General features: G+C 48.8%; 2 protein-coding genes across 2 annotated transcripts in view; both read left to right on the forward strand.

Moving 5' to 3' along the window:
• LOC140421707 (uncharacterized) overlaps positions 1–20215 on the forward strand; it is a 29281-nt gene extending 9066 nt beyond the window's left edge. The window contains exon 2 of the mRNA XM_072506552.1: positions 15848–20215. Coding sequence (XP_072362653.1) covers positions 15968–16921 — 954 coding nt within the window. The 5' untranslated portion in view covers positions 15848–15967 and the 3' untranslated portion in view covers positions 16922–20215. The remainder of the gene's footprint in view (positions 1–15847) is intronic.
• LOC140417886 (uncharacterized) overlaps positions 1–22202 on the forward strand; it is a 63996-nt gene that overhangs the window by 11941 nt on the left and 29853 nt on the right. The gene's annotated exons all lie outside the window — the stretch shown is intronic.

Here is a 22202-nt window from a genome sequence, read left to right on the forward strand (position 1 = left end):
GCCTTCATCCCGTTACTCAGTCCCTGGGTGTCCATACGCATTGGTTGTCCGGGTGGGTCAATTACATCCAGGAACCCGGGAACCGTCTGGGTGGCAGCTGGTTGCTGGGCCTGGGCTGCCCTCCGACCGTCCAGCCCCTCGGCTGCTCCAAACTCCACCTGCTGTACCGGCTCGGCTGTGGGGTGCGCACCAGACCGTGACCCGGGAGCCTCATCACTTATCTGCCCAACCGAGGTGAGTGTCTCTGTGATGGTGAACGGCGTGGGAGACAGCAGTGCCGCAAGCTCGAGGTCATCATCCGTCAAGAAGTCTGGTCTGTATTGTTCCCCCTCATGGCCCGGCGCAAGCTCCATGCGGGCCATGTCGTCTTGACCTCCAGTTCGATCCAGCGGGTGTGTGGCCGTGATGTGCGCTTCGGCATTACTGTCCACCCTGTGCCCCTGACTAATGTCTGTCCCGGAGGTCTCAGCGTCCCGGTCCTGTGTCCCAGACTGTGAGGTCTGCCCTCCTGTCCGACCAACTGTCAACCTCTGGCGTGCGTCCCTGGGTGCCGTTGCGGTGGGTGGCGTTGCGCTGCTTCCTGGGCGAGACGTCCCTGAAGGTTCGGACGATGGCCCTGGGGAACATAAAAGATTTGGGGTTCGTTAGACACGGTGGCCCGGGTGTATGGTGGTGGTGGGTGCACAGTGAGGGGGGATGGGATCTGGGGTGCAGTGGCCAGAGTGTGAGGGGGTGATGGGATCTGGGGTGCAGTGGCCAGAGTGTGAGGGGGGATGGGATCTGGGGTGCAGTGGCCAGAGTGTGAGGGGGGCGATGACGGGTTGGGGGTGGAGAGGACATGCAGGGTTCTCTCACTTGCTTCTGCGCCTCCGACCTGGCATGGCGCGATCTTCCGGGTGGCGGATCCCCCAACGAGGTCCAGGGCCCTCTGCTCGTGAATGGTTAGGGGGTGCAGGACCGGAGAACCCCCTCCGGTTCTCATGCGCTCCCGCTGGTTATGTGCTGTCTTGTCCCGGGGGGGGGGGGGGGGGGGGGGGTTGGATAAAGCATCACCATTAGGCGGGTATCATCAGGGCATGCAGATATTGACAACATTGTTGCTGGTTCAGGAGACAGCAAGCCATGGGTTCGCTCCAGGGGAGTCCCGGGGTTCATGTGGGTCGAGTAGATAGTTGGACACCCCCCCCCAAACCCCCCCCACATCGCCCCTGATGCCCCAGTCCCCCCCAACACTCCCAACGCCCCGACCCCCCCCCCCCCCCCCCCCCCGCCGACCCCAACCCCACTTCCCCCCCATCCCCACCCCACCCCCCATGCCGGGGGGGGGGGGGACCCTCATGGCACTTACCCTGGCAGCCCGGGTGAGGTCGTGCAGCTTCTTGCGGCACTGCTCCCCCGTCCGGGGGGTCTGCCCCACAGCACTGACTGCAGTGCCCACCTCCCGCCAGCCGCGCCTCACCGCGCTGGATGGCTGGCGATGCCCACATCTTGGGCAGAGGGTGTCCCTTCTCCACTCCACCTCATCCACCACGGTGTCCAGGTCCGTATCCCGGAACCTCGGTGCGGCTCTTCGGGGCTCAGCCATCTCCTGAATTCTCCTCCGGGTCCTCTGTGCGCGGTTCGCACAATTTATGACGCAGCGGTGCGTCATTCGGGCGTCGCACGGTGACGACGGGGCCTTCGCGGAAGGCCCGCCCGAGGTTCTCGCAGCCCTGATCCTAGCCCTTTTTCGGGCCCGGGATCGGAGCCGGTCCGCGCCGTTGTGAACCTCGACGGCGTTCCCGATGGCGCGGCCACTTCGGCGTGGGAGTGGAGAATCGCGCCCAGGTTTTTTGGGTCGGTCTTCACAGTGGAAGACACAAATAATATGCCAGTGACTGATGGAAATGAGGCTATGACAGGTGAGGAACTTGAGAGGATTGTTATCACCAAGGAGGTAGTGATGGACAAGCTAATGGGGCTAAAGGTAGACAAGTCTCCTGGACCTGATGGAATGCATCCCAGAGTGCTAAAAGAGATGGCTAGGAAAATTGCAAGTGCACTAGTGCTAATTTACCAAAATTCACTAGACTCTGGGGTGGTCCCGGCGGATTGGAAATTAGCAAACGTGATACCACTGTTTAAAAAAGGAGGTAGGCAGAAAGGGGGTAATTATAGGCCAGTGAGCTTAACTTCGGTAGTAGGGAAGATGCTGGAATCTATCATCAAGGAAGAAATAGCGAGGCATCTGGATGGAAATTGTCCCATTGGGCAGACGCTGCATGGGTTCATAAAGGGCAGGTCGTGCCTAACTAATTTAGTGGAATTTTTTGAGGACATTAACAGTGCGGTAGATAACGGGGAGCCAATGGGTGTGGTATATCTGGATTTCCAGAAAGCCTTTGACAAGGTGCCACACAAAAGGGACTGCATAAGATAAAGATGCATGGCATTAAGGGGAAAGTAGTAGCATGGATAGAGGATTGGTTAATTAATAGAAAGCAAAGAGTGGGGATTAATGGGTGTTTCTCTGGTTGGCAATCAGTAGCTAGTGGTGTCCCTCAGGGATCAGTGTTGGGCCCACAACTGTTCACAATTTACATAGATGATTTGGAGTTGGGGACCAAGGGCAATGTGTCCAAGTTTGCAGACGACACTAAGATAAGTGGTAAAGCAAAAAGTGCAGAGGATACTGGAAGTCTGCAGAGGGATTTGGATAGGCTAAGTGAATGGGCTAGGGTCTGGCAGATGGAATACAATGTTGGCAAATGTGAGATTATCCATTTTGGTAAGAATAACAGCAAAAGGGATTATTATTATGATTGATTATTATTATTATGATAAAATATTAAAACATGCTGCTGTGCAGAGAGACCTGGGTGTGCTAGTGCATGAGTCGCAAAAAGTTGGTTTACAGGTGCAACAGGTGATTAAGAAGGCAAATTGAATTTTGTGCTTCATTGCTAAAGGGATGGAATTTATGACTAGGGAGGTTATGCTGCAATTGTATAAGGTGTTAGTGAGGCCACACGTGGAGTATTGTGTTCAGTTTTGGTCTCCTTAGCTGAGAAAGGACGTACTGGCACTGGAGGGTGTGCAGAGGAGATTCACTAGGTTAATCCCAGAGCTGAAGGGATTGGATTACGAGGAGAGGTTGAGTAGACTGGGACTGTACTCATTGGAATTTAGAAGGATGAGGGGGATCTTATAGAAACATATAAGATTATGAAGGGAATAGATAGGATAGATGCGGGCAGGTTGTTTCCACTGGCGGGTGAAAGCAGAACTCGGGGGCATAGCCTCAAAATAAGTGGAAGTGGATTTAGGACTGAGTTTAGGAGGAACTTCTCCACCCAAAGGGTTGTGAATCTATGGAATTCTTTGCCCAGTGAAGCAGTAGAGGCTCCTTCATTAAATGTTTTTAAGATAAAGATAGATGGTTTTTTGAAGAATAAAGGGATTAAGGGTTATGGTGTTCGGGCCGGAAAGTGGAGCTGAGTCCACAGTAGATCAGCCATGATCTCATTGAATGGCGGAGCAGGCTCGAGGGGTCAGGTGGCCTACTCCTGCTCCTAGTTCCTAGTTAAATAAAGGTAACTACAGGGGCATGAGGGAGGAACTGACAATCGACTGGGAGCAGAGCCTAGTGGGAAAGACAGTAGAACAGCAATGGCAGGAGTTTCTGGGAGTAATTGAGGACACAGTACAGAGGTTCATCCCAAAGAAAAGAAAGGTTATCAGAGGGGGGATTAGGCAGCCATGGCTGACAAAGGAAGATAGGGAATGCATCAAAGCAAAAGAGAAAGCCTATAATGTGGCAAAGAGTAGTGGGAAGTCAGAAGATTGGGAAGGCTTCAAAAACAAACCGAGGATAACAAAGAGAGAAATGAGGATAGAGAGGATCAAATATGAAGGTAGGCTAGCCAGTAACATTAGGAATGATAGTAAAAGTTTCTTTAAATACATTAAAAACAAACAGGAGTCAAAAGTTGACATTGGGCCGCTCCAAAATGACGCTGGTAATTTTGTGATGGGAGACCAGGAAATAGCTGAGGAACTAAATAAGTACTTTGCGTCAGTCTTCACAGTAGAAGACATGAGTAATATCCCAACAATTCTGGAGAGTCAGGGGGCAGAGTTGAATATGGTAGCCATCACAAAGGAGAAAGAGCTAGAGAAACTAAGAGGTCTAAAAATTGATAAATCTCCGGGCCCAGGTGGACTACATCCTAGAGTTCTAAAGGAGATAGCTGAAGAAATAGTGGAGGCGTTAGTTATGATCTTTCAAAAGTCACTGGAGTCAGAGAAAGTCCCAGAGGATTGGAAAATTGTTGTTGTAACCCCCTGTTCAAGAAGGGAACAAGGAAAAAGATGGAAAATTATAGGCCAATTAGCCTAACCTCAGTTGTTGGCAAGATTCTAGAATCCATTGTTAAGGATGAGATTTCTAAATTCTTGGAAGTGCAGGGTCAGATTAGGACAAGTCAGCATGGATTTAGTAAGGGGAGGTCGTGCCTGACAAACCTGTCAGTAGAGTTCTTTGAAGAGATAACAAATAGGTTAGACCAAGGAGAGCCAATGGATGTTATCTATCTTGACTTCCAAAAGGCCTTTGATAAGGTGCGTCACGGGAGACTGCTGAGCAAAATAAGGGCCCATGGTATTGGAGGCAAGGTACTAACATGGATTGACGATTGGCTGTCAGGCAGAAGGCAGAGAGCTGGGATAAAAGGTTCTTTTTCGGAATGGCAACCGGTGACGAGTGGTGTCCCGCAGGTTTCAGTGTTGGGGCCACAGCTGTTCTCTTTATATATTAACGATCTAGATGACGGGACTGGGGGCATTCTGGCTAAGTTTGCCGATGATACAAAGATAGGTGGAGGGGCAGGTAGTATGGAGGAGGTGGGGAGGCTGCAGAAAGATTTAGACAGTTTAGGAAAGTGGTCCAAGAAATGGCTGATGAAATTCAACGTGGGCAAGTGCGAGGTCTTGCACTTTAGAAAAAAGAATAGAGGCATGGACTATTTTCTAAATGGTGACAAAATTCATAATGCTGAAGTGCAAAGGGACTTGGGAGTCCTTGTCCAGGATTCTCTAAAGGTAAACTTGCAGGTTGAGTCCGTAATTAAGAAAGCAAATGCAATGTTGTCATTCATCTCAAGAGGCTTGGCATATAAAAGCAGGGAAGTACTTCTGAAGCTTTATAAAGCATTAGTTAGGCCCCATTTAGAATACTGTGAGCAATTTTGGGCCCCACACCTCAGGAAAGACATACTGGCACTGGAGCGGGTCCAGCGGAGATTCACACGGATGATCCCAGGAATGGTAGGCCTAACATACGATGAACGTCTGAGGATCCTGGGATTATATTCATTGGAGTTTAGGAGGTTGAGGGGAGATCTAATAGAAACTTACAAGATAATGAATGGCTTCGATAGGGTGGATGTAGGGAAGTTGTTTCCATTAGCAGGGGAGACTAGGACCCGGGGGCACAGCCTTAGAATAAAAGGGAGTCACTTTAGAACAGAGATGAGGAGAAATTTCTTCAGCCAGAGAGTGGTGGGTCTGTGGAATTCATTGCCACAGAGGGCGGTGGAGGCCGGGACGTTGAGTGTCTTGAAGACAGAAGTTGATAAATTCTTGATTTCTCGAGGAATTAAGGGCTATGGAGAGAGAGCGGGTAAATGGAGTTGAAATCAGCCTTGATTGAATAGTGGAGTGGACTCGATGGGCCGAATGGCCTTACTTCCGCTCCTATGTCTTATGGTCTTATGTTCTTATGTCACATTGCGATCTGACAGAGCCACTCAATTCACCAGAAACTGAATTTCAGCAGTATCTGGGTGTGGAAGGTAAAAGGTTTGTCTGTTCTGTCTGTGACGGAAGATTTCAGGTCTCAGTGTGGCTGGAAAAGCCCAGAGATTCACAAAACCCTCGTTCGGCCAAACCTGGTGTTTAGTTCTGGGCAACAAACCTGAGGAAGAATAGAATGGCCTCAGAGGGAGTGTAGCACAGACTGACCTGAGTGATATCTGAACCCCTCGGGGTTAAATTATAAGGCGAGATTAGACAAAAATGTCAGCTGGCAGCACGGTGGCGCAGTGAGTAGCATTGATGCCTCACAGCGCCGAGGTCCCAGGTTCGATCCTGGCTCGGCGTCACTGCCCATGTGGAGTTTGCACATTCGTCCGGTGTTTGTGTGGGTTTCGCCCCCTCAGCCCAAAGATGTGCTGGCTAGGTGATTGACATGCTAAATTTCGCCTCAATGGAAAAATGAATTGGGTACTCAAAATTGATTTTTAAAAATTATGGGCAGAGAAGGGCATTCGGTCCATTGAGTCCATGCTAGCTCCCTAATCGGCACGGTGGTTAGCACTGTTGCTTCACATCGCCAAGGACCCGGGTTCGATTCCCGGCTTGGGTCAGTGTCTGTGCGGTGTGTGCACGTTCGCCCCGTACCTGCGTGGGTTTCCTCCAGGTGCTGCGGTTTCCTCCCACAAGTCCCGAAAGCCATGCTTGTTAGGTGAATTGGACATTCTGAATTCTCGCTCAGTGTACCCGAACAGTCGCCGGAGTGAGGTGACTTGGAGATTTTCACAATAACTTAATTGCAGTGTTAATGTAAGCTGACTTGTGACACTAATAAAGATTATTATTATCTGGAGCAATCCAGTCAGAGTCATTCTCCTGCTCTGTCTCTGTATCCTCACAGCTTTATTTCTCTCAGGTTTCTTTCCAATTAAAAATTAAAAAATCAGTTATTGTGTATTTCTAAACTCCATCATAGGCAGCAAGTTGAAGGTCATTGCCACTGGCTGTGTAAAAACATTCTCCCTCATACCTCCTGGACCATTTACATGCATAGATATGGAGCAACATAGAAAATAGGAGCAGGAGGGGACCATTTGGCCCTTCGAGCCTGCTCCACCATTCATTACGATCAGAGCTGATTCGGCTCAATACCCTAATCCCGCTTTCCCTCCATATCCTTTGGCCCCTTCACCCTCAGTGCTGTATCTAACTGCTTCTTGAAAACATGCAATGTTTTGGCCTTAATTAGTTCCTGTGGCAACAAATTCCACAGGCTCACCACTCTCTGGGTGAAGAAATTTCTCCTCATCTCTGTACTAAATGTTCTCCCCTGTATCCTCAGACTGTGACCCCTATTTCTGAACACACCCACTATCGAGAACATCCGTCCTGACTCTACTCTGTCTCGCCCTGTTTTTTTTTAAACATAAATTTAAGAGTGCCCAATTCTTGTTTTGCAGTTAAGGGGCAACTTTAGCATGGCCAATCTACCTACCCTGCACATCTTTGGATTTGTGGGAGCAAACTCCACACAGACAGTAACCAAGGGCCGGGATCAAACCTGGGCCCTCGGCAACATGAGGCAGCAGTGCTAACCACAGCATCACCTGAAGACCGACATTTTATAGGTTTCTGTGAGATCCCCTCTCATTCTTCTGAACTGCAGCGAATACAATCTTAACTGATTCAACCTGACCTGCACATCTTTGAACTGCGGGCGGAAATGGAGTACCCGGAGAAAACCCACACAGACACGGGGAGAAAGTGCAAACTCCACAGTCAGGGTTGGAATTGAACCCGTGTCCCTGGTGCTGTGAGGCAGTAGTGCTAAGCACTGTGCCACCCCCTGTCTTGCAACCCTCAAGAGAAAAAAAAAATCCTTATCCCCATCTGAAATGTGCCCCTTCACTTTGCAATGTTAGACGTTTTAGTTGCTGTGATAGGAAGAGTCTGAAGTTCTGTTCCTTTTTCACAAACACATTTATTTCCTTCCAACAGCCTTTGCACAAAACTCTATACATCACCTGACAGAGGCCACCTGAAACCCCTTTTCATATCAGTGTCAATTAATGGATACTTAACATAAATGAGACAACTAATTGCAATGTCTCTTAACCCATTACTTAACAGTCTCTCCTTCCTTGGAGAAAAAAAATAATTAGGTGAAAACAAAATTTCAAGAAACTCAAAAACACACACATGATTTCTCCCCTTTTTTTTGTGTGGATGAGAAAGAAAAAAAATCAATCACAGAAACAAGTGCCCTTCATTAACAATATCCAAAGGCTTCTGTGAACTCGCCCCTCTTTTCGTAAAACAGTCTGATAGTTGATAGCTCCTGTCGACCCATTTAATTTTTGTTATTTCCCCTCTGTCCAACATCTGCTTCAAACTTGCGATGTCTATCCGTAACCTCTTTTCATTGACACTTTTTGTAGAGTGCACATTTTCCCACAGATTTATTGTCAATGTGACAGTCAATAGGTATATTACCCAAATCCCCTAATCCCAAAATTTCTGTCAATATCATACTTATATTAAAGGCCATATCCACCGCCTCTACAAGGCTTAACATCTCAGCAGCCAGTGCTTTTTACCACTCTCCTTATTTTCTTTGTTTCCCACACAAGCGGGCAACATTTACCATTGTTCCCCAAAAGGAAAATTATAAAACCATCCTCTGCTACCAATCGTTAGACGTTTTAGTTACTGTGATATGAAGAGTCTAAAGTTCTGTTCCTTTTTCACAAACACACATTTATTTCCTTCCAACAGCCTTTGCACAAAACTCTCACTATACATCACCTGAAAGAGGCCACCTGAAGCCCCTTTACATATCAGTGTTAATTAATGGATACTTAACATAAATGAGACAACTAATTGCAATGTCTCTTAACATAGAACATAGAACAATACAGCGCAGTACAGGCCCTTCGGCCCACGATGTTGCACCGAAACAAAAGCCATCGAACCGACACTATACCATTATCATCCATATGTTTATCCAGTAAACTTTTAAATGCCCTCAATGTTGGCGAGTTCACTACTGTAGCAGGTAGGGCATTCCACGGCCTCACTACTCTTTGCGCAAAGAACCTACCCCTGACCTCTGTCCTATATCTATTACCCCTCAGTTTAAGGCTATGTCCCCTCGTGCTAGCCATTTCCATCCGCGGGAGAAGGCTCTCACTGTCCACCCTATCTATCCCTCTGATCATTTTGTATGCCTCTATTAAGTCTCCTCTTAACCTTCTTCTCTCTAACGAAAACAACCTCAAGTCCATCAGCCTTTCCTCATAAGATTTTCCCTCCATACCAGGCAACATCCTGGTAAATCTCCTCTGCACCCGTTCCAAAGCCTCCACGTCCTTCCTATAATGCGGTGACCAGAACTGTACGCAATACTCCAAATGCGGCCGTACCAGAGTTCTGTACAGCTGCAACATGACCTCCTGACTCCGGAACTCAATCCCTCTACCAATAAAGGCCAACACTCCATAGGCCTTCTTCACCACCCTATCAACCTGGGTGGCAACTTTCAGGGATCTATGTACATGGACACCTAGATCCCTCTGCTCATCCACACTTTCAAGAACTTTTCCATTAGCCAAATATTCCACATTCCTGTTTTTCCTTCCAAAGTGAATCACCTCACACTTCTCTACATTAAACTCCATTTGCCACCTCTCAGCCCAGCACTGCAGCTTATCTATATCCCTCTGTAACCTGCTACTTCCTTCCACACTATCGACAACACCACCGACTTTAGTATCGTCTGCAAATTTACTCACCCACCCTTCTGCGCCTTCCTCTAGGTCATTGATAAAAATGACAAACAGCAACGGCCCCAGAACAGATCCTTGTGGTACTCCACTTGTGACAGAACTCCATTCTGAACATTTCCCATCAACCACCACCCTCTGTCTTCTTTCAGCTAGCCAATTTCTGATCCACATCTCTAAATCACCCTCAATCCCCAGCCTCCATATTTTCTGCAATAGCCTACCGTGGGGAACCTTATCAAACGCTTTGCTGAAATCCATATACACCACATCAACTGCTCTACCCTCGTCTACCTGTTCAGTCACCTTCTCAAAGAACTCGATAAGGTTTGTGAGGCATGACCTACCCTTCACAAAGCCATGCTGACTATCCCTGATCATATTATTCCTATCTAGATGATTATAAATCTTGTCTCTTATAATCCCCTCCAAGACTTTACCCACTACAGACGTGAGGCTCACCGGTCTATAGTTGCCGGGGTTGTCTCTGCTCCCCTTTTTGAACAAAGGGACCACATTTGCTATCCTCCAGTCCTCTGGCACTATTCCTGTATCCAATGATGACATAAAAATCAAAGCCAATGGTCCAGCAATCTCTTCCCTGGCCTCCCAGAGAATCCTAGGATAAATCCCATCAGGTCCCGGGGACTTATCTATTTTCAGCCTGTCCAGAATTGCCAACACCTCTTCCCTACGTACCTCAATGCCATCTAATCTATTTACCTGGAGCTCAGCATTCTCCTCCACAACATTATCTTTTTCCTGAGTGAATACTTGACGAAAAATATTCATTTAGTATCTCGCCTATCTCTTCAGACTCTACACACAACTTCCCATCCCTGTCCTTGACTGGTCCTACTCTGTCCCTAGTCATTCGCTTATTCCTGACATACCTATAGAAAGCTTTTGGGTTTTCCTTGATCCTTCCTGCCAAATACTTCTCATGTCCCCTCCTTGCTCATCTTAGCTCTCTCTTTAGATCCTTCCTCGCTACCTTGTAACTATCCATCGCCCCAACTGAAACTTCACACCTCATCTTCACATAGGCCTCCTTCTTCCTATTAACAAGAGATTCCACTTCTTTGGTAAACCACGGTTCCCTCGCTCGGCACCTTCCTCCCTGCCTGACCGGTACATACTTATCAAGAACACGCAGTAGCTGATCCTTGAACAAGCTCCACTTATCCAGTGTGTCCAAAACTTGCAGCCTACTTCTCCACCTTATCCCCCCCAAGTCACGTCTAATGGCATCATAATTTCCCTTCCCCCAGCTATAACTCTTGCCCTGCGGTGTATACTTATCCCTTTCCATCCTTAACGTAAACGTCAACGAATTGTGGTCACTGTCCCCAAAGTGCTCACCTACCTCCAAATCCAACACCTGGCCTGGTTCATTACCCAAAACCAAATCCAATGTGGCCTCGCCTCTTGTTGGCCTGTCAACAAACTGTGTCAGGAAACCCTCCTGCACACACTGTACAAAAAACGACCCATCTAATGTACTCGAACTATATCTTTTCCAGTCAATATTTGGAAAGTTAAAGTCTCCCATAATAACTACCCTATTACTTTCGCTCTTATCCAGGATCATCCTCGACATCCTTTCCTCTACATCCCTAGAACTATTTGGAGGCCTATAGAAAACTCCCAACAGGGTGACCTCTCCTTTCCTGTTTCTAACCTCAGCCCATACTACCTCGGAAGATGAGTCCCCATCTAGCATCCTCTCCGCCACCGTAATACTGCTCTTGACTAGCAGCGCCACACCTCCCCCTCTTTTGCCTCCTTCTCTGAGCTTACTAAAACACCTAAACCCCGGAACCTGCAACATCCATTCCTGTCCCTGCTCTATCCATGTCTCCGAAATGGCCACAACATCGAAGTCCCAGGTACCAACCCATGCTGCCAGTTCCCCTACCTTATTTCGTATACTCCTGGCATTGAAGTAGACACACTTCAAACCACCTACCTGAACACTGGCCCCCTCCTGCGACGTCAAATCTGAGCTCCTGACCTCTATACTCTCATTCTCCCTTACCCTAAAACTACAATCCACGTTCCCATGCCCCTGCTGCATTAGTTTAAACCCCCCCAAAGAGCACTAACAAATCTCCCCCCCAGGATATTTGTGCCCCGCAGGTTCAGATGTAGACCATCCTGTCTGTAGAGGTCCCACCTTCCCCAGAAAGAGCCCCAGTTATCCATAAATCGGAATCCCTCCCGCCTGCACCATCCCTGTAGCCACGTGTTTAATTGCTCTCTCTCCCTATTCCTCATCTCACTATCACGTGGCACGGGCAACAACCCAGAGATAACAACTCTGTTTGTTCTAGTTCTGAGCTTCCATCCTAGCTCCCTGAAAGCCTGCCTGACATCCTTATCCCCTTTCCTACCTATGTCGTTAGTGCCAATGTGGACCACGACTTGGGGCTGCTCCCCCTCCCCCTTAAGGACCCGGAAAACACGATCCGAGACATCACGTACCCTTGCACCTGGGAGGCAACATACCAAACGTGAGTCTCTCACGCTCCCACAAAATCTCCTATCTGTGCCCCTGACTATAGAGTCCCCAATTACTAATGCTCTGCTCCTCTCCCCCCTTCCCTTCTGAGCAACAGGGACAGACTCTGTGCCAGAGGTCCGTACCCCATGGCTTACCCCTGGTAAGTCCCCCCCCCCCACAAGTATCCAAAGCGGTATACTTGTTTCTCAGGGGAACGACCGCAGGGGATCCCTGCACTGACTGTTTTTTCCCCGTCCCTCTTACAGTTACCCATCTATCTCCAATCTTTGGTGTAACTAATTCCCTGAAGCTGCTATCTATGACCCCCTCTGCCTCCCGAATGATCCGAAGTTCTTCCAACTCCAGCTCCAGTTCCCTAACTCGGTCTTGGAGGAGCTGGAGATGGCAGCACTTCCTGCAGGTAAAATCAGCAGGGACACTAACGGCATCCCTCACCTCAAACATCCTGCAGGAGGAACATTGAACTCCCTTCCCTGCCATTCCTCTAACTTTCTACCAAGACCTGGCTAACAACTAAATTAAAAAAAATTTATATATAAAAAAAAATATTATTAATAACAATAATAAAATATGGTACTTACCTCACACCAAAGGGTTTTATTATTAGGTTAGAGGAGGAGGGCGGGTGGGAGACACTACACGTGTAGTGTCTCGGGTTTCCTCTCCACCAGAATCTATTGGTGAGGGTCTTCCCAGAAGTCCGCGGGTCGACTTCCTGTTCCCACCTTAAACACTAGAATTTTTTAAAAAATTTATTTAAAGGAGAAACTTACCTCCCAGAAATCACTTCCGCACTGCCCCCGCTGAAATGGACTAGCCTGCTCCGCTCCTGCTGAAATCGACTTGGCCTGCAAGGTAAGCAAGTTGTTAATCTGTACTCACCTCACCACAGTCAGCGACCTTTTAAATGGTCCCCTCTGCCTCGCAGCCCCCGCGCTTATTCAAAATTCCCGCGCTGATTCTAAGGTCCCAGCTCTCACTCCCGAACTCAACAGCTGACCTGCAAGGTAAGTAAGTTAATCTGTACTCACCTCACCACAGACAGCGACCTTTTAAATGGTCCCCTCTGCCTCGCAGCCCCCGCGCTTATTCAAAATTCCCGCGCTGATTCTAAGGTCCCAGCTCTCACTCCCGAACTCAACAGCTGACCTGCAAGGTAAGTAAGTTAATCTGTACTCACCTCACCACAGACAGCGACCTTTTAAATGGTCCCCTCTGCCTCGCAGCCCCCGCGCTTATTCAAAATTCCCGCGCTGATTCTAAGGTCCCAGCTCTCACTCCCGAACTCAACAGCTGACCTGCAAGGTAAGTAAGTTAATCTGTACTCACCTCACCACAGACAGCGACCTTTTAAATGGTCCCCTCTGCCTCGCAGCCCCCGCGCTTTTTCAAAATTCCCGCGCTGATTCTAAGGTCCCAGCTCTCACTCCCGAACTCAACAGCTGACCTGCAAGGTAAGTAAGTTAATCTGTACTCACCTCACCACAGACAGCGACCTTTTAAATGGTCCCCTCTGCCTCGCAGCCCCCGCGCTTTTTCAAAATTCCCGCGCTGATTCTAAGGTCCCAGCTCTCACTCCCGAACTCAACAGCTGACCTGCAAGGTAAGTAAGTTAATCTGTACTCACCTCACCACAGACAGCGACCTTTTAAATGGTCCCCTCTGCCTCGCAGCCCCCGCGCTTTTTCAAACTTCCCGCGCTGATTCTAAGGTCCCAGCTCTCACTCCCGAACTCAACAGCTGACCTGCAAGGTAAGTAAGCTAATCTGTAATCACATCACCACAGACAGCGACCTTTTAAATGGTCCCCTCTGCCTCGCAGCCCCCGCGCTTTTTCAAAATTCCCGCGCTGATTCTAAGGTCCCAGCTCTCACTCCCGAACTCAACAGCTGACCTGCAAGGTAAGTAAGTTAATCTGTACTCACCTCACCACAGTCAGCGACCTTTTAAATGGTCCCCTCTGCCTCGCAGCCCCCGCGCCTATTCAAAATTCCCGCGCTAATTCTAAGGTCCCAGCTCTCACTCCCGAACTCAACAGCTGACCTGCAAGGTAAGTAAGTTAATCTGTACTCACCTCACCACAGACAGCGACCTTTTAAATGGTCCCCTCTGCCTCGCAGCCCCCGCGCTTTTTCAAAATTCCCGCACTGATTCTAAGGTCCCAGCTCTCACTCCCGAACTCAACAGCTGACCTGCAAGGTAAGTAAGTTAATCTGTACTCACCTCACCACAGACAGCGACCTTTTAAATGGTCCCCTCTGCCTCGCAGCCCCCGCGCTTATTCAAAATTCCCGCGCTGATTCTAAGGTCCCAGCTCTCACTCCCGAACTCAAGAGCTGACCTGCAAGGTAAGTAAGTTAATCTGTAACAATCGTTAGACGTTTTAGTTACTGTGATATGAAGAGTCTAAAGTTCTGTTCCTTTTTCACAAACTTACATTTATTTCCTTCCAACAGCCTTTGCACAAAACTCTCACTATACATCACCTGAAAGAGGCCACCTGAAGCCCCTTTACATATCAGTGTTAATTAATGGATACTTAACATAAATGAGACAACTAATTGCAATGTCTCTTAACCCATTACTTAACATGCAACAGTGACCCCCTTGTTCCAGATTCTCCCACAAGAGGAAACATCCTCTCCACATCCACCCTGTCAAGACCCCTCAGGATCTCATATCGATCAATTCAGGTTTTACCCCAAACTTCAAATCTGTGTCCCGACTGCTTGTACAACCAGTGAATGGAAACAGGGTTTCTTTGTCCACCCAATGGAAATCTGGAATAATCATGTGGACCTGAATCAAATCTCTCCTCAACCTCCTTTACTGGAACCATTCTGGTAAATCTCCTCTGCACCTTCTCTAAGAACCTTCACATCCTTCCTGAAGAGTGGTGACCAGAACTTTATAAAGATTCATAGAATAGAATTAGAACCATAGAATTCCTACAGTGCAGAAGGGGGCCATTCGAGTCTGCACTGATTCTCTGAAAGGTCATCCTGCCTCGGCCCACACCCCTACCCTGTCCCTGTAACCCCATAGCCCCACCTAACCTGCACATCCCTGGACACTAAGGGGCAATTTATCAAGGCCGATCCATCTAATCTTTCCTTCTTTGGACTGTTGGAGGAAACCTGAGCACTGGTGAAAACCCACGCAAACACGGGGAGAAAGTGCAAACTCCACACAGACAGTCACCAAGGCCGGAATTGAACCCAGGTCCCTGGATCTGTGATGCAGCAGTGCTAACCACCATGCCAACGGAAGCATAGCTTTGGTATCAATATTTCTATTTCTGAAGCTCAAGATCGAATTTGCATTGCCAACTACTCTCTTAATATGTCTTGTAGATATACAAAATCCCCCTTCACCTCTTTCACTCTCCTCCCATCGAGGCCAGTTGGGTTTTTATAACAATCCAGTAGTTTTCCAATTAAGGGGCAATTTAGCCTGACCAATCCACCTAACCTGCACATTTTGGGTTGTGGGGGTGAAACCCATGCAGACACGTGGAGAATGTGCAAACTCTACACGGACAGTGACCCAGGGCCGGGATTCGAACCCGGGTGCTCAGCGCCGTAGTCCCAGTGCTAACCACTGCGCCACGTGCCGCCATCAATCCAGTAGTTTTCATGGTCACTTTTTCTTAGTGTTGGGCCCATAAATGACCAGATTCATTCAGCTCAATTTCACCCTCTGCATTTGTGTTTTTGTGGGTTCTCTCTCACTCTCTATTTTCTGTTTTCAGTCAGTTTCACAGGGTGTTCGAAAGGGAGGATTCAAAGTCCGGAAACCCAAACCAAGTATCACATCAGGATCTGACAGAGTCCTCAATTAATCATATCCTGAATATCATCGTACTTTGAACATGGAAGGAAAAAGCATTGTTCACAGTGCAGGGAAACCGTACACGTGTTGTGTGTGTGGACGAGGATTCAGTCGATCATCAGGCCTCACAAGCCACAAATGCAGTCACACTGAGGAGAAACCGTGGAAATGTGTGGACTGTGGGAAAGGATTCACTGTCCCATCCAAGCTGGAAACTCATCGACGCAGTCACACTGGGGAGAGGCCATTCACCTGCTCCAAGTGTGGGAAGGGATTCACTCGGTCATCCAACCTGCAGTCACACCAGCGTGTTCACACTGGGGAGAGACCATACACCTGCTCCAAGTGTGGGAAGGGATTCACTCGGTCATCCACTCTGTCCACACACCAGCGAGTTCACACTGGGGAGAGACCATTCACCTGCTCAGAGTGTGGGAAAGGATTTACTATTTCAGCCCACTTGCTGAGACACCAGCGAATTCACACAGATGAGAGACCGTTCCAATGTCCAGACTGCGGGAAGTGCTTTAAAAGTTCTGGGGAACTGACGAGCCATCAACGTGTTCACACTGACGAGAGACCGTTCATGTGCTCTCACTGCGGGACTAGGTTCAGACACTCATCTCACCTCACTGTACATCAGCGAATTCACACAGGGACGAGACCGTTCATCTGCTCCAAGTGTGGCAAGGGATTCACTCAGTCATCCGACCTGCAGTCGCACCAGCGAATTCACACTGGGGAGAGGCCATTCACCTGCTCCAAGTGTGATAAGGGATTCACCACTTCATCCGTCCTGCAGAAGCACCAGCGAATTCACACTGGAGAGAGACCGTTCACCTGCTCCAAGTGTGGGAAGGGATTCACCCAGTCGTCTAACCTGCAGAAGCACCAGCGAGTTCACACTGGGGAGAGGCCATTCGCCTGCTCCGAGTGTGGGAAGGGATTCACTCAGTCATCCCACCTCCTGAGACACCAACAAGGCCACAAGTAACCACAGTGATTGGATTTTGCTGTTACCCATTCAGGACTGAACCATGTTCATTTGGGTCTCTTTCTGCTGATAACAAACTCCAGCCCATTTACAGGGGCTAATATTCTGGCTAAAAGTCAAAAACATTAGATTTGTGTTAAATACGCAGTGTGTTGAAACTTTTTAATATCTCTGACACAAGTTAGTTCCTTTTGAAGTACTCTCGCTCTCCCCTGTCTCTTCCATCCTCACCTCCAACAAGAAGTGTGAGGAGCTTGTGGAGCTTCTTTGTGACAGAGATTGAGTAAATCCGATGAGCTGCCTCTGCTGCTTCCCTCCCTTCCACGAGCCCACCGGACCAAACTGTCTCAAAATTTCATCCTTTCCCGAGCTCTGAACCCACATCTTTCTCTAGTTTCTCTCCCATCTCCCCTCATGCCCTCTCAGAGCTCATCTTGTCCATGAGACCCAGCTCCTGCTCCATCGACCCTATTCCCACTGAGCTACTGATCAGCCAACTACCCTGTGTCCATGGATATTGTCAACATTTCTGTCTCTTCAGGTACTGTCCCTCTGTCCTTCAAATCTGCCATCATCACCCCCTCCTCAATAAAACAAATCCTTGACCCTGCCATCCTTACAAATTACTGCCGTATCTTCAATCTCCCTCTCCTCTCCAAACTCTTTGAACATATTGTCACCTCCCAAATCCTTGCCCATCTTTCCCAGAATTCCCATGTTTGAATCCCTTCAATCGGGTCTCTGCCCTGTCACAGTGAAATACAAGAGACAAACAGATTCTTACCCGGAGAGAAAGACAGACAATCCGGGAGCTTGGATCCAACACGGATATGTCCATAAGACCAGAAGCAATGGTTGCAGCACAGTCATTATCGAGAGACAACAATACCTGCTGTAGACAGACAGACAACCAAACAACACGAATCACACCAAGTTACCGAGACCCATATACCCGAGACAGGAAGGAGAATTGGAGAAGGACTGGAAGAACTCAAAGCCTCCAGACACATTAATGAAAACAACAGGGAGCACTAAGGATTTACCCTAAAAGTCCCTAAAATATCCAAACACATGGACAGGACCAGGGAAATGTCACCAGACAGACCCATTGGATCAGACTGTGACAAAGAAATCTTGCAGAATATTTGATTTGATTTGTTATTGTCACATGTATTAGTATAGAGTGAAAAGTATTGTTTCTTGCATACTGTACAAACAATGCATACCGTACATAGGGAAGGAAGGAGAGACTGCAGAATATACGGTTACAGTGATAGCAAGGTGTAGAGAAAAGATCAACTTAATACGAGGTAGGTCCATTCAGAAGTCTGATGGCAGTAGGGAAGAAGCTGTTCTTGAGTCGGTTGGTACGTGTCCTCAAACTTTGGTATCTTTTTCCTGACGGAAGGAGATGGAAGAGAGTATGTACGGGGTGCGTGGGGTCCTTAATTATGCTGGCTGCCTTTCTGAGGCAGCGGGAATTATAGATAGAGTCAATGGATGGGAGGCTGGTTTGCATGATGGACTGGGCTACATTCACAACCTTTTGTAGTTTCCTGCAGTCTTGGGCAGAGCAGGGTTCATAGCAAGCTGTGATACAACCAGAAAGAATGCTTTCTCTGGTGCATCTATAAACATTGCTGAGAGTCGTAGCTGACATGCCAAGTTTCTGTGCATAGCACCATCTGCTCGCCCGCGATGGGAGTTGCACTGACCTGAACATCCAGGGCTGGATACTCCGTTCTTGCGGCTAACTGCAGACATCAACGGAAGATCCGTGTCATTCCATGACAGAAAATTCTGCACCACACCCGCAGCGATTCTTCTACCGGTGAGGGGCTAGCACTGGCACCACTTGGAACATCTGCAGAACACGCAAAAAGTAGTAGGGGAATCGGCAGGTCCGTGATGGACCACGCAAGGCTGATAAGCTGCAGCTGCACGTACACTACACGCCCACCACACTTGCACCAGTTGCCCCCGAAAAGATGCCGCCAGTGACAAAAAGCGATTATTATTATTGTCACAAGTAGGCTTCAATTAAGTTACTGTGAAAAGCCCCTAGTCGCCACATTCTAGCACCTGTTTGGGGAGGCCGGTATGGGAATTGAACCCGCGCTGCTGGCCTTGTTCTGCATTAGAAGCCAGCTGTTTAACCCACTGTGCTAAACCAGCCCCTTAGGAGAAGAATTTTGCAGGACGCCATTCCCAGTCTGCTTCACTGTGAGTGCGACAGAATGTCGTTCTGAGGTCAGGAGCTGAGTGACCCTGGCGAAACCCAAAATGAACGTCCGTGAGCAAATTACTGCCGAGTAAGTGCCGCTTGATCTCACTGTTGACTCACTCCACCACTTTGCTGATGATGGTGTGTAGACTGAGAGGGTGGTAATTGGCTGGGTTGGATTTGTCCTCTTTCTTGTGTACAGGGTACACTGGGGCAATTTTTCACATTGCTGGGTAGATGCCAGTGTTGTAGCTGAACTGGAACAGCTTGGCTAGGGGTGTGGCAGGTTCAGGAGCACAAGTTTTCAGTACTATTGCCCGAATATTGTCAGGACCCATAGCATTTGCAGTATCCAGTGTCTTTAGCCATTTCTTGATATATCATGGAGTGAATCGTACTGGCTGAAGACCTGACATTGGTGATGTTGCGATCTCTGGAGGAGACCGAGATGGATCATCCACTCGGAATTTTGGGCTGAAGATTGTTACGAATGCCTCAGCCTTATCTTCTGCACATTTGTGCTGGGCTTTTCCATTATTGAGGATGGGGATATTTGTGGAGCCTCCTCCCCAGTGAGTTGTTTAATTGCCCATCACCATTCACGGCTGGATGTGGCAGGACTGCAGAGCTTAGATCTGATGCATTCATAGGCAGCACGGTGGCGCAGTGGTTAGCGCTGCTGCCTCACGGCGCCGAGGTCCCAGGTTCGATCCCAGCTCTAGGTCACTGACCGTGTGGAGTTTGCACATTCTCCCCTTGTTTGCGTGGGTTTAGCCCCCACAACCCAAAGATGTGCAGGGTAGGTAGACTGGCCACGCTAAATTGACCCTTAATTGGAAAAAGTGAATTGGGTACACTAAATTTATCTTAATTTGAAAAAAAAGATCTGATGCATTCATTGTGGATTGCTCAGCTTCATTACTCTCTGCTTATGCCATTTTGCACATAAGTAGTCCAGTGTTGAAGTGCGAGACGGGGTTATTTGTGTTTGTTACCTGTCCAATCTTGTGTTCTCCGTTTTATGTATTAAATGCGAAAACCCTAATAAAAATATTTTTTTTAAAAGAGAATACCATGACGCATCACCTCCCCCGATCAACAAAGCGTTACTAAAAAATTAATAAAAGGAGCAAAGCTAAATTATGAAAGAAAATTAGCGCTAAATATAAAAAAACACAGCTGAAGCTTCTATAAACGTGGGAAGGGGAAGAAAGACACTAAAATAGGTGCGATAGTAAGTTGCAATAAGGAAATAAATTCAGACTTCCGGTTGCGGCGATGCACTGCTAAGCCGCACGTTTCGGCAGCTCCCGCTCTAACAGACTTTTGGGCTCTTTGGGAGCCCCAATGGAAATTTTTTCGGACCAAACCCAGTGTGGGGTGACAAAGTAAGGAGTCCCCCCTAGTGTGTATGGAAAAGATCGGTGGTTGTGGCCAGATTGCGAAGGATCCTCTGGAGCAGTGGCAGAGAAGAGAAGGAAGAAGCAAGATGGCGACAGATGGAGACCAGACGACATGGGGGCCGGATCAGCAGGAATTCCTGAGATGGTGTGTGGAGGAATTAAAGAAGGAGGTGCTGGCGCCGATGTTGTTGGCAATCGAAGGGCTAAAAGAAACGCAAAAGGCCCAGGTGATAGAGCTCCGTGGGGTGAAGGAGAAGGCAGCTGAGAACGAGGATGAGAGTCTGGGCCTCGCGGTAAAAATGGAGACGCACGAGGCGCTACACAAGAGGTGTATCGAAAGACTTGAAGTCCTGGAGAACAGATCGAGGAGAAAGAACCTCCGGATGCTGGGTCTCCCCGAGGGAGTGGAGGGAGCTGACGTTGGGGCACAATGCTCCATTCGCTAAGGGGAGCTGAGGCCCCCTCGGGCCCCCTGGAGGTGGAAGGGGCGAGAAGGAGAGTGAGTTTTAATCGGGCCAAGGCGGCGCTTCACAAGAAGAAAGTAAAGTTTGGGATGCTGCAGCTGGCGCGATTGTGGGTCACGTACCAAGATGGACACTATTATTTTGAAACGTCGGAAGAGGCATGGACCTTCATCCAAAAAGAGAAATTGGACCAGAACTGAGGGACTGATGCTGTGGGGGAGATGACGATGTTGATGTACAGAAATGTAAATTGGGGAATGGGAGGTTCACCGTATCGGGACGATAGATGGAGAGGGGAAAGGGAAGAGAAGAATCCCTTTTTTCTTTGATGAGGGGACACTGAGAAATGTGGGCGCCGGTGGAAGAAGGGACATAGGTGGGGGATGGGGAATGGGAACGGGGCTGTAGGGGGAGCTGCGCCATAGAGGGCGGGGCTGATCTAGGAAAGCGCGGGTTTTTTCCCGCGCTAGGGAGATGATGGCGGGAAGATAGGCGCAAGGAGGATCAGAGTTCCACAAACCGGGGGGGGGCCAAGGAGAGAGCGGGGGAAGCCGGGGTCAGCTGACTTTCGGAAGCATTATGGGGGGAGAAACCATGCTAGATGGGGATCTAGCGGGGAGGGGGGATAACTGGGTTGCTGCTGCTGGGATCGAGAGGGAGCTGACAAGGGAAGAGGTGGTCGGGACGGGAGTGCGTCGCCTGGGGGACTGGTGGGTGCGCGGGACCTGGACGTAGGACTGGCCTAGAGTAGGTGATGGCTAGTCGAGGGGGGGCATCCGGCTGATCACGTGGAATGTGAGAGGCCTAAATGGGCCGATTAAGAGGGCCCGAGTGTTCGCGCACTTAAAAGGACTGAAGGCAGACGTGGTCATGCTTCAGGAGACGCATCTGAAGGTGGCGGATCAGGTTAGGTTAAGGAAAGGATGGGTGGGACAGGTGTTCCACTCCGGGTTGGACGCGAATAATAGAGGGGTGGCTATATTGGTGGGGAAACTGGTGTCGTTCGAGGCTAGGAATATAGTAGTGGGCAACGGTGGCCGAAATGGATGGTCAGTGGTAGATTGCAGGGAATGGAGGTCGTGTTGGTAAATGTATATGCCCCGAACAGGGATGATGCGGGATTTATGAAGCGGATGCTGGGACGTATCCAGGACCTGGAGGTAGGAAGCCTGGTAATGGGGGATTTCAAT

Source organism: Scyliorhinus torazame, chromosome 5, assembly GCF_047496885.1.
Source record: "Scyliorhinus torazame isolate Kashiwa2021f chromosome 5, sScyTor2.1, whole genome shotgun sequence".
Taxonomy (NCBI): Eukaryota; Metazoa; Chordata; class Chondrichthyes; order Carcharhiniformes; family Scyliorhinidae; genus Scyliorhinus; species Scyliorhinus torazame.